This window comes from Podarcis liolepis (genome assembly GCF_965112155.1).
Source record: "Podarcis liolepis genome assembly, chromosome: 13".
Taxonomy (NCBI): domain Eukaryota; kingdom Metazoa; phylum Chordata; class Lepidosauria; order Squamata; family Lacertidae; genus Podarcis; species Podarcis liolepis.
In genome coordinates this window covers 58,040,958-58,053,293 of record NC_139573.1, presented here as the reverse complement: position 1 = coordinate 58,053,293, position 12,336 = coordinate 58,040,958, and the positions used below count along the sequence as shown (strand labels likewise).

Genomic DNA, 12,336 nt, shown 5'->3' with positions numbered 1-12,336 from the left:
CCACAACCTCTGGAGGGAGACCTTCCACTGCTGAATGGCTCTTCCTGTCAGAAAGTTTTTTCTGATGTTTAGTCAGAATCTCCTTTCTTGTAACTTGAAGCCATGGGTTTGAGTCCTACTCTCCAGAGCAGGAGAAAACAAGCTTGCTTCATCTTCCATGGGACAGCCCTTCAGATTTTTTAAGAGGGCTATCATATTAATTTTCTTCCCTAAGTTTTCCTGGAGTGTCAATTTTGTAAAAACAGTAGCACTAATAATGGACCACCTTTACCCGCAACAAATATGGTCGCCGCATGCCTCACCTTTCCCGGCGGCAAGATGGCCGCCCGAGGCCCCGCCCCAGCGTCCCTCGTCACGGACCCTCCGCGCGGCGATGGTGAGGAGCGCACTTGGCGCAAGCGGCTTGGCGAATGCCTCGGCTCGCGCGAAGAGGTGCGCTGGTGGCGCGCGCACGCGCAGGACGCCTTCCCCGTGACTGGCGGGGCTGAGAGGGACCCGTTAGCGGGAGCGGCGGCCCCCCGAGCGGCTCCACCCGGCCCGGCTAGGCCATGTCCAAGCGGCTGCGGAGCAGCGACGTGTGCGCCGATTGCAGCGCTCCCGGTAAGCGCCGCGGGAGACCAGGGGCGGACGACGGGCGGGCGGGGGGCACCGCGGAGCTCGAAGGACCCAGGCGTCCGAGGGACCCAGGCACCCCAGGGCTGCTCTCTCGTCACGGGGCTGCCGCGGGAGAGGCCGCCGGGAAAGGGAGGGCTGCGATCCCGCTGAGGGGAGGCCCGCCTGGGGGTGTGCAGGGGGCCTCTGGGCATGTGCAGAGGGCCTCCCCTCGCAAGCGGGTGGGGGAAGGAGCAGGTGGCGAGGGGGGAACTGTCGGGGGAGCCCCGGCACCTCTCCGCTCTGGGCTTGGGGTGTCTGTGAAAGAGGGAGGGAGGGGTTTAAAGAGGGGCCCCCCATCTCCCCTTTGCACATGGGTTTCCCTTGCCCGCCCGGGAACAAGAGGCTTTGCTGGATGGGGCCCACTAGCCTCCTGCAGGCTCTGCTCGGGTCCTTGCAAGGCGGGCTTCCCAAAGGCTTCCCCGGCCCCATGGGATGCAGGATGCTAGGCTAGAAAGGCCTTGGGCCTGATCCATCCACGGGTGGTTATGTTTTCCAAAATCACCAGCACCCAGCTTGGGGGCAGTTTGTGGGACACACCCTCTTCCCCCAGGGCCTTTGATGGAGATGACATTCTGGGCCCCAAACAGGAAACCAGCTGCGGAAATTGCGCGTCCTGCCTTGAGTTAATTGCAGGTGGCAAGAGAAAGCAGCAGCCAGTTCTCAGAAACCACCCGGCTCTGCTTGTGGTGGCACAAGGGGCCCGAGCCTTTCCCCTGTACCTTGGATGAACGAGCCAGAATTGCCCCTGACATCAGAGCCTCGTGTGGCTACCAATGGTTGCCCCGTGGGCTGTTGTTGTGGATCTTCCTGCCACAGCGAATCTCAGGTCTGCCTCGTGGTCTGGGCACAATTCAAGGTACCGGCTCTGGACGATTTCTTCCTCCCCATTGCACCATCACGAAAGCACCACTTCAGCTCTGCCATTTGTGGGCTGAGTTCACACAGCCGAGGGCACTTGGGCATACACCACAACTGTGGCAGTCACTTCCCCCAGATCAGACAGAGGCAACTTTGGTAATCTGTGCCCCCAACTCAAAAACCCATGAGTTGTCCTTCTGTAAGTAAGTTGCCAACTTGTACTAGTTGGGGAGCCTGCCTAGCATCAAGTACAAAATATGTATACAGGTATACTGCACATAAATCCCAAATGAGAGCTCTGAGGTTAAGCGTAGATGCTCTTCTTTCTTGCAGCTTGCAATTCCACTTTGCTGCATTGTTAAGTAAGTAGTTTTAAGGGTGGAGGCTGAGTTGCCGTGCTCTTGAAATGCACAGGGGACCCTAATAATTTATGTGGAAATGGGAATTTCTGGCTGTTTCAGCAGTCTTGCCCCATATCTTCCCCCACACTTAAACAAGTATGCAAGCATTTCTTCATTGTGTGCGTTTTTCAGCTCTTTCAGGGAGAACTGACAATTTCCCTCTGCTGTTCTTACAACTTCTCTAATAATGATGCACCTTTGCAGTAAAGACAGTAGTGCAACAGATGTTCTATTCAGCTTCAGTTCAAGAGATCTCATGCTTTGCCAGGCACCTTCCCGTTCTGCTCCGGTTCACCAGACAGCTTGGCTTGTGACTCAAGGCCAAATCTGGCGTGATGCTTGTCATGCTTCCTGTTTTGCATGACCCTGGCATATTCTTTGCAGCTTGTTTTAGCTCATGCCCTGGGTGCCTTCTCTGAGCTCAGTACAAATCCAGATTTCCTTCCTTGTTTGGTGATGCACAAAGTAGAGTAGTTTTTAAAATATAAAAACTGGACCTGAGAAACCCAAGCACTACCTGTGGCTGAAGTGGACAGTAGTGGAATTTCTTTGCAACCAAACTCCTGCCTCTCTCTCTTCCTATGCTAAATGTGCCACTGTTTTTCTTTCAGACCCATGTTGGGCATCAGTTAACAGAGGAGTTCTGATTTGTGATGAATGCTGCAGTGTTCATAGGAGCCTGGGCCGGCACATCTCCCAAGTCAGGCACCTGAAACACACACCGTGGCCCACAACGCTGCTTCAGGTAACACACACTGGGCTCATCATGCCATTGAGCCTCGCTGCTGCCCATGCAAATGACCACCCCTCCTGCCTAACAGCTTCCCATAGTAGTCGTGTGTGGCCCAAAGGTGGACGGGGCAGAGGAAGAGAAGAGCTCGCTTGTGAAGAGCTTGAAGAGAAGAGAAGAGAAGAGAAGAGAAGAGAAGAGCTTGCAGGGCAGCAGTTGAAGAAGGAGCAAAGAGGGTTTTCTTGTGTGTGTGTTTCTTTGTGGCTGATTAGCTGCTCTCCCTGTGCAAAGGTCAGAGGGGGCAGGGTTTCTGTTGAGTCAGGTGATTAGCTGTGGGAGGAGCTTATCAGAGCTTGCAGGGCAGCGGCGCGCGCCTAGCGGCGCAGTTTGATCCATCTTTTAGATTTAGGGGCGCTAGTCTCAAACGTTTGTTGGGGGAGACCTAGGTTTTTTTGGGGGGGGGAGTTATTTGTCCTGTCTTCATGCTTTTTATAATGGAGGACCGCTGTAGCCACCCCCCAACGACACGTTCTCAAGATGGAAGGGGAGGGAACAGCTGCAGTCGCCTGCGGTTCCTGCGCAATGTTTGCCATCTTGCCAAAGGTTGCAGGCAGCTTTACCTGCAGCAATTGTATGTTGATTGCCCTCTTAGAAGACAAAGTCCAGCAACTGGAGGAACGTGTAGCTACGCTCCAAAGAATTAGAGAGCTGGAGCTCTTCTTGGAAGCAACAGAGAACACCGTCTCCACCAAGGAGGAGACAGGGGACACCCCTGAGAAGGAGGCTAGTTCACCAACACAGGTGCCAGATATATGGAGAAACGTGACTCAAAGAAGTAGGAGGCCCAGGGTTCGCTCTGATTGTTTAGAAATACACAATCGCTTTGAGGTCCTCTCCCCTAGCATGGAAGACGAAGAGCAGACTCCATTTGAGGATCTCTCCCTCATTACAGTCAATCAGGTATATGAAGACGAGCAGCAAAGTCAGTCCTCAGGGAATGTGCAGGCGACCTTGGAACGGACAGCTCACGGAAGAACCCCGACCAAACCTAAGAGGAGGCGTGTAGTGGTGATAGGGGATTCCCTACTGAGGGGAAGAGAAGCAGTGATCAGTGGGCCTGACAAGATGTCTCGGGAGGTGTGCTGTATCCCCAGGGCTAAGATCCAAGATGTAAATGAACGACTGCAAGGAATCATAATAGTAAAAGCACAACTTCAGAGATAGTAAAAGCACAACTTCAGGCAATACCAATGAGACGGAAACATGGAAGGTGCCTAAAGAAGCCAGGGTGGCTATCTAAAGAACTTTTAACTGAGTTAAGATTTAAAAAGGATGTATACAAAAAATGGAAAAGGGGGGAAACCACCAAAGAGGAATTCAAACAAATAGCCAGCACGTGTAGACACAAAGTCAGAAAAGCTAAAGCACAGAATGAACTCAGGCTTGCTAGAGAGGTTAAAAGCAACAAAAAAGGACTTTTATGGGTATGTCCGTAGCAAAAGGAAGAACAAAGAAACAGTGGGGTCACTCAGAGGAGAAGATGGTGAAATGCAAACAGGGGACACAGAAAGGGCTGAACTCCTCAATGCCTTCTTTGCCTCAGTCTTCTCCGATAAAGAAAGCAATGCCCGACCTGAAGAATTTGGAGCAAATGATTCAGCAGAGGAAACACAGCCCAGAATAACTAAGGAGATAGTACAAGAATACTTGGCTAGTTTAGATGTATTCAAGTCTCCAGGGCCAGACGAACTGCATCCAAGAGTATTAAAAGAACTGGCAGATGTGATCTCAGAACCTCTGGCAGTCATCTTTGAGAATTCCTGGAGAACAGGCGAGGTCCCGGCAGACTGGAGGAGGGCAAATGTTGTCCCTATTTTCAAAAAGGGGAAAAGAGAGGACCCAAATAATTACCGCCCAGTCAGTCTGACATCAATACCAGGGAAGATTCTGGAGCAGATCATTAAGCAAACAGTCTGTGAGCACCTAGAAAGGAATGCTGTGATCACCAATAGTCAGCATGGATTTCTGAAAAATAAGTCATGTCAGACTAACCTGATCTCGTTTTTTGACAGAATTACAAGCCTGGTAGATGAAGGGAACGCAGTGGATATAGCCTACCTTGATTTCAGCAAGGCATTTGACAAGGTGCCCCATGATATTCTTGTAAAGAAGCTGGTAAAATGCGGTCTTGACTATGCTACCACTCAGTGGATTTGTAACTGGCTGACTGCCCGAACCCAAAGGGTGCTCATCAATGGTTCCTCTTCATCCTGGAGAAGAGTGACTAGTGGGGTGCCACAGGGTTCTGTCTTGGGCCCGGTCTTATTCAACATCTTTATCAACGACTTGGATGATGGACTCAAGGGCATCCTGATCAAATTTGCAGATGACACCAAACTGGGAGGGGTGGCTAACACCCCAGAGGACAGGATCACACTTCAAAACGACCTTGACAGATTAGAGAACTGGGCAAAAACAAACAAGATGAATTTTAACAGGGAGAAATGTAAAGTATTGCACTTGGGCAAAAAAAATGAGAGGCACAAATACAAGATGGGTGACACCTGGCTTGACAGCAGTGCATGTGAAAAGGATCTAGGAGTCTTGGTTGACCACGAACTTGACATGAGCCAACAGTGTGACGCGGCAGCTAAAAAAGCCAATGCAATTCTGGGCTGCATCAATAGGAGTATAGCATCTAGATCAAGGGAAGTAATAGTGCCACTGTATTCTGCTCTGGTCAGACCTCACCTGGAGTACTGTGTCCAGTTCTGGGCACCACAGTTCAAGAAGGACACTGACAAACTGGAACGTGTCCAGAGGAGGGCAACCAAAATGGTCAAAGGCCTGGAAACGATGCCTTATGAGGAACGGCTAAGGGAGCTGGGCATGTTTAGCCTGGAGAAGAGGAGGTTAAGGGGTGATATGATAGCCATGTTCAAATATATAAAAGGATGTCACATAGAGGAGGGAGAAAGGTTGTTTTCTGCTGCTCCAGAGAAGCGGACACGGAGCAATGGATCCAAACTACAAGAAAGAAGATTCCACCTAAACATTAGGAAGAACTTCCTGACAGTAAGAGCTGTTTGACAGTGGAATTTGCTGCCAAGGAGTGTGGTGGAGTCTCCTACTTTGGAGGTCTTTAAGCAGAGGCTTGACAACCATATGTCAGGAGTGCTCTGATGGTGTTTCCTGCTTGGCAGGGGGTTGGACTCGATGGCCCTTGTGGTCTCTTCCAACTCTATGATTCTATGTTTGTCAACATTCCCTAACCTTTTGCTTTTGGTGCTTTTTAATGCTTTATAATGTAACTGCAGTTGTATGGGGGGAGTGGGGGGGATGCCTGCAAGAAAGGCTGTTTTCCCCCTTCCACAGCTGGCAATATAAAATCAGAAGGCTTGTGGTTGTTTCTTTAAAAAGCATCCTGCCAAGTGTTTTGGAGCCACATAAAACAGTAGCTAATTAGACATAGGTTCCTTTACTGAAAATAGTTTAGCAGGCAAAGAAGGAAAAAAACTCCAGGATTTGACAAATGAACTTGGAAAAAAACAGATTTGGAAAGACAAAGTTTGGATTGATTTGGAAATGGGGGGTTGGACTGACCCCCCTAAGCTGGGATGTTTGGACTTTCCGAGTCTGGCAATGGGCCGTCAGAGGTTTGGAGCTGTTGGGACTCCCAACTTTGGAGGGAATTTGAAACATGTTTTAAAATACCACATGGAGTCTAGTCTGGACTATGAGAAAGGGGCTGATTTGTTGAAATGGGTAAAAAACACTACCAAGCTGGAGTTCCCACGAGTGAAAGGAAAATATGAAGAAGAGCTGCAGAAGGGACATGGAAGAGATTTGAAGGCCTCTGATATAAGATCACCAGGTTAATGGGCCAGACTAATGGGATAAAAAGGACTGACAATCCCGGGACCGGGGAGAGGGGACGCTGGAAGAAGATTGGATTGTTTTTATTCTCTTTTTTCTTTTTATTATCAGAAATGTTTTATGAACTTTGGAAAAATGTTGAAATGAAATTACTTGGCTCTTGTAAAAATGTTTAAAGAATTAGGTAAAAAGGTTATGGTTATTAGAAGCTGGTAAAAATAAGATTTAAGTCTTAAGTTTTAAGGTTTTTTATAAGATAAGATGAAAATAGAGTAAGGTAATGCAAAGACAGAATACTATGAATTATGGAAAGGATTTGCTGTGACAATTATTAATCAAGATACAAGAGATGGGAGGAGGAGGAGGTCATGGAAAGAAGGTAACGAAATTGGAGAATTTGAAAATGATGGTTTTATTTTTTTATTTTTCTGTTTTTGTCTTTTTTCTTTGTAATTTTGTCTTTTTATTTCTCTGTAATTTTTTAAAAAAATCTTTTTTCAATAAATATCATTTAAAAAAAACCTCTAGGAAACGTCTTGAGCTTATCGGTTATTTCATTTATGGTTTGATGGATTCTGGTGTTGTGTGTTAAAACAGCTCTGGGTTTAGTTTTTTTTAACAATCAAGCATTATATAAATTTTAATAAATAAAATAAATTTTTGAAGAAGTAATGAAATGAGACACAAATGGCAAAAAGACAGAATATTGTGGTTCAATGCACATTGCTGAATGTGTCCAGAGATTGACTATGCAGCAGACTTCAAAACTGGTCTGGGGCCTTTTGAAATGCTGAAGTGGATGTTTTTTTGCGCATTAAACCCAATACTCTAACCCTTAACTTTCTTCTAAAGGTCAACAAAACTTTGAGCATAGCGTTGAGAAGGGCTGTTTCTGTTATAAAATTTTTGCAGACATTTTGGCTAAAAGACTAAAAAAAGTGTTAATGGAAGAGATTCATAAAGACCAAGCAGGCTTTCTCCCGGGTAGACATTTGTCTGATAATGTGAGAAACATAATCAATATTTTGGAAAAATTACAAGTGAACATAAATACTAAGGCAGTTTTGATATCTGTGGATGTGGAGAAAGCTTTTGACAACATTTCTTGGAGTTTTATGAAGAAGAACCTACAGGGGATGGGGGTAGGCCAAGGCTTTGAAAACGGTATAAGTGCAATTTATTCAGAACAAAAGGCTAAATTAATTGTAAATAACGTGGTGACGGAAGAATTTAAGATAGAAAAAGGGACAAGACAAGGTTGCCCAATTTCCCCATTGCTTTTTATATCGGTCCTGGAGGTTCTGCTGAATATGATTAGAAGGGACCAATTGGTTAAAGGTGTACAAGTCGGAGCTAAACAGTACAAATTGAGAGCATTTGCAGATGACTTAGTATTGACATTACAGGAGCCAGAGTCTAGTACCAAAAGGGTTTTGGAACTGATTCAAGAATTTGGTCAGGTTGCATGATTTAAACTGAATAAGTTAAAAACAAAGGTCTTAGAGAAAAACTTAACAGTGACTGAGAGAGAGAGGTTTCAGAATGAGACAGGTTTAACAGTGGTTAAGAAAGTGAAATACCTGGGGATTAACATGACAGCTAAAAATGGGAACTTATTTAAAGACGATTATGAAAAATGCTGGGCTGAAGTGAAAAAAGATTTAGAAATTTGGTCAAATTTGAAGCTTTCATTGCTAGGCCGTATTGCTGCGATAAAAATGAATGTATTGCCTAGAATGTTGTTTCTGTTTCAAACATTGCAAATTTTGGACAAAATGGATTGCTTCAAGAAGTGGCATAGAGATATCTCTAGATTTGTCTGGCAGGGTGAGAAGCCTAGAATAAAATTTAAAATACTAACGGACACAAAGGAAAGAGGTGGATTTGCCCTGCCAGACCTTAAACTTTACTATGAATCAGCAGCTTTTTGCTGGCTGAAAGAATGGCTGCTTCTTGAAAACACAGACATTTTGGATTTAGAAGGTTTTAATAATGTATTTGGATGGCATGCATATTTGTGGTATGATAAGGTCAAAGCACACAAAGCATTTAAAAATCATATTGTCAGGAAAGCATTGTTTAATGTCTGGATAAGATATAAGGATTTATTGGAAAACAAAACCCCAAGGTGGCTGTCACCGATGGAAGCGAAAGCTCAGAAAAAGCTCAATATGGAGGCCAAATGGCCGAAATATTGGGAAATTCTGGAACAAGAGGGAGATAGACTGAAACTGCAGAGTTTTGAGAAACTAAAAAATAAAGTGTGAGACTGGCTTCATTATTATCAGATAATGGAGGCATACAATTTGGACAAGAAAATTGGCTTCCAGGTAGAAAAATCTAAATTAGAAACAGAACTGTTAGAACCCAAAACTAAGATTTTGTCAAAGATGTATAACTTGCTGTTGAAATGGAATACTCAGGATGAAACGGTGAAATCTGTTATGATTAAATGGGCACAAGATGTTGGACATAATATAATGATGGCTGACTGGGAACAGTTATGGACCACAGGTATGAAATTTACGGCATGTAATGCCTTAAGAGAGAATATTATGAAAATGATATACAGATGGTACATGACACCAGTCAAGCTTGCAAAAATCTATCATTTGCCTGATAATAAATGTTGGAAATGTAAAGAAACTGAAGGTACTTTCTTTCACCTTTGGTGGACATGCCCAAGGATTAAGGCTTTCTGGGAGATGATCTATAATGAAATGAAAAGGGTATATAAATATACCTTCCTGAAGAAACCAGAGGCCTTTCTTCTGGGCATCGTCGGCCAATTGGTGCCAAAGAAGGACAGAACTTTTTTATGTATGCTACAAAAGCAGCAAGAATACTTATTGCAAAGTATTGGAAGACACAAGATTTACCCACTCTGGAAGAATGGCAGATGAAGGTGATGGACTATATGGAATTGGCGGAAATGACTGGCAGAATCCGAGACCAGGGAGAAGAGTCAGTGGAAGAAGATTGGAAGAAATTTAAAGACTATTTACAGAAATATTGCAAAATTAATGAATGTTAGAATGATGTCTGAATGAAGTTAAGTGGTTTTAGCAGCAATGTTATTAAGGTGTATGTAAAAATGGATTGTTAACAGATGAAAATTCAAAGTTATAATTTATTAAGTTAAAGGATTAAGATAAAAACAAAGAGGGAAATGTCTCCTTTGAGACATTGATGGACTATATGGACTATAATTTAATTATGATGGGGGACATGAATGGAGTAGTATCGACAAATATGGATAAAGCACAAAGACAGGCAGTTACAAAAGACGGAAGACTACCAAAAACTTTCTTTGAAATGACTGACAATATGGACTTGGTTGATATTTGGAGAGTAAAACATCCCCTTGAAGGAGAGGGAACTTACTTTTCTGAAGCCAAAATGACATGGACTAGGATTGACCAAATTTGGGTTACTAGAGGAATGGCGTTAAAGATAAAAAAAAGTTGATATCTGCCCAAAAACTTGCTCCGACCACAATGCTGTAAAGATTGTGATGAAGCAAACAACAGCTGGCACCTTCAGATGGAGGATGAATGACACCTTATTTGGAGATGAGGAAGTTGTAAAAAGGCCCGAAAATCTTTGAAAGACTATTTTGAAATCAATATGAAGACCAAGGTAGAAAAAAGAGTAATCTGGGACGCAAGTAAAGCGGTGATGAGAGGATTCTTGATACAACAAAATGCAATAAAGAAGAGAAGCCAAAATGAAAAGAAAGAGAAAATCCTGGAGAAGATAAAAGATGGGGAAAAGAAATTAAGATCGAAACCAAAATCGCAGGAGATTCTGAGAGAAATTAAGCTATATCAAACACAATATATGGAATTGATGAATCAAGAAATAGAATGGAAAATTAAACAAATGAGACAAAAGACTTTTGAATCAGCAGATAAATGTGGCAAATTGTTGGCTTGGCAAATAAAGAAGAGACAAAAATTGAATACGGTTACAAATTTAGACGTTGATGGAAAGAACATCAATAATCCAACTGAGATTAGGGATTGCTTCCAGAGATACTTCAGACAACTTTACTCACAAGGGCCGCAGAAAGATATGGACATAGAACAATTTCTTGGAAAAAATGGACTGAAAAAGATTTCACAGGAAAGTAAAAGAATTTTGAACCAGGAAATAACAGAACAAGAAATAGAAGGTGCTATTCAAAGTATGGCATTGGGCAAATCTCCAGGACCGGATGGACTGACTTCCAGGTATTATAAAGTTTTGAAGGAGTGGTTACTACAACCTTTGAAGGAAGTTTGTAATGAAATTATGGAGGGGAAAAGGGCACCAGATACGTGGAAAGAGGCTTATATTACACTTATACCGAAGACAGAGACTGAAAAGACTCAACTTAAAAACTACTGCCCTATCTCGCTATTAAATGTGGATTATAAAATTTTTGCGGACATTTTAGCAAAAAGACTGAAAATAGTTTTGATGGAGGAGATTCACAGAGACCAAGCGGGCTTTCTCCCTAGAAGGCATTTGTCAGATAATGTAAGGAACACAATTGACATTTTGGAAAAGTTGGAAGTGAATATAAACACTAAAGCAGTTTTGATATTTGTGGACGCTGAGAAAGCCTTTGACAACATTTCTTGGAGCTTTATGATGAAGAATCTCCAGGGGATGGGGGTAGGCCAAGGGTTTGAAAATGGTATAGGTGCAATATATTCTGAACAAAAAGGAAAACTGATTGTAAATAATGCGGTTACGGAAGAATTTAAGATTGAAAAAGGGACACGTCAGGGATGCCCTATTTCCCCACTACTTTTTATATCAGTCCTGGAGGTTTTGCTTAACATGATCAGAAGGGACCAGTTGGTTAAAGGGGTGCAGGTCGGAGCTAAACAGTACAGATTGAGAGCATTTGCAGATGACTTGGTACTTACATTACAAGAGCCTGAATCTAGTACAAAAAGGGTGTTGGAATTAATTCAAGAGTTTGGTCAAGTGGCAGGATTTAAATTCAATAAATCAAAAACTAAGGTATTAGAGAAAAATTTGACACCATTTGAAAAAGAGAGGTTTCAGAATGTGACAGGATTAACGGTGGTTAAAAAAGTGAAGTATTTGGGGATAAATATGACAGCTAAAAATGTGAACTTATTTAAGGACAATTATGAGAAATCTTGGACAGAAGTGAAAAAAGATTTAGAAATTTGGTCAAACTTGAAGCTTTCCTTGTTTGGCCGAATAGCGGTCATAAAGATGAATGTACTGCCTAGAATGTTGTTTTTGTTTCAAACATTGCAAATTGTGGACAAGATGGACTGTTTCAAGAAGTGGCAAAAAGACATTTCTAAATTTGTCTGGCAGGGCAAGAAGCCCAGAATAAAATTTAAGATTTTAACTGACGCAAAGGAAAGGGGGGGGGGATTTGCCCTGCCAAACTTCAAACTTTACTATGAATCAGCAGCTTTCTGCTGGTTGAAAGAATGGCTACTTCTTGAGAACACAGACATTTTGGATTTGGAAGGTTTCAACAATACTTTTGGGTGGCATGCATATTTGTGGTATGACAAGGTTAAAGCTCATAAAGGTTTTAAAAATCATATTGTCAGGAAAGCTCTATATAATGTCTGGATTAGATATAAAGATTTGTTGGAAAACAAAACTCCAAGGTGGTTGTCGCCAATGGAGGCAAAAGCTGTTAAAAAACTTAATATGGAGTCTAAATGGCCGAGATATTGGGAAATTTTAGAACAAAAAGGGGACAAACTGAAAATGCAAAGTTTTGAGAAATTAAAAGGAAAAGTGAGAGATTGGCTTCATTATTATCAAATAATGGAG

At 43.3% G+C, this 12,336-nt stretch overlaps 1 protein-coding gene across 7 annotated transcripts in view; it reads left to right on the top strand.

The window, feature by feature from the left end:
- The first annotated feature begins 351 nt into the window (after positions 1-351).
- GIT2 (GIT ArfGAP 2) overlaps positions 352-12,336 on the top strand; it is a 43,700-nt gene continuing 31,715 nt past the window's right edge. For all 7 annotated transcript variants that reach the window (XM_083470937.1, XM_083470935.1, XM_083470932.1 and 4 more), the window contains exons 1-2: positions 352-600; positions 2,525-2,658. In XM_083470937.1, the coding sequence (XP_083327063.1) occupies positions 549-600; positions 2,525-2,658 (186 nt within the window). In that variant the 5' untranslated portion in view covers positions 352-548. The remainder of the gene's footprint in view (positions 601-2,524; positions 2,659-12,336) is intronic.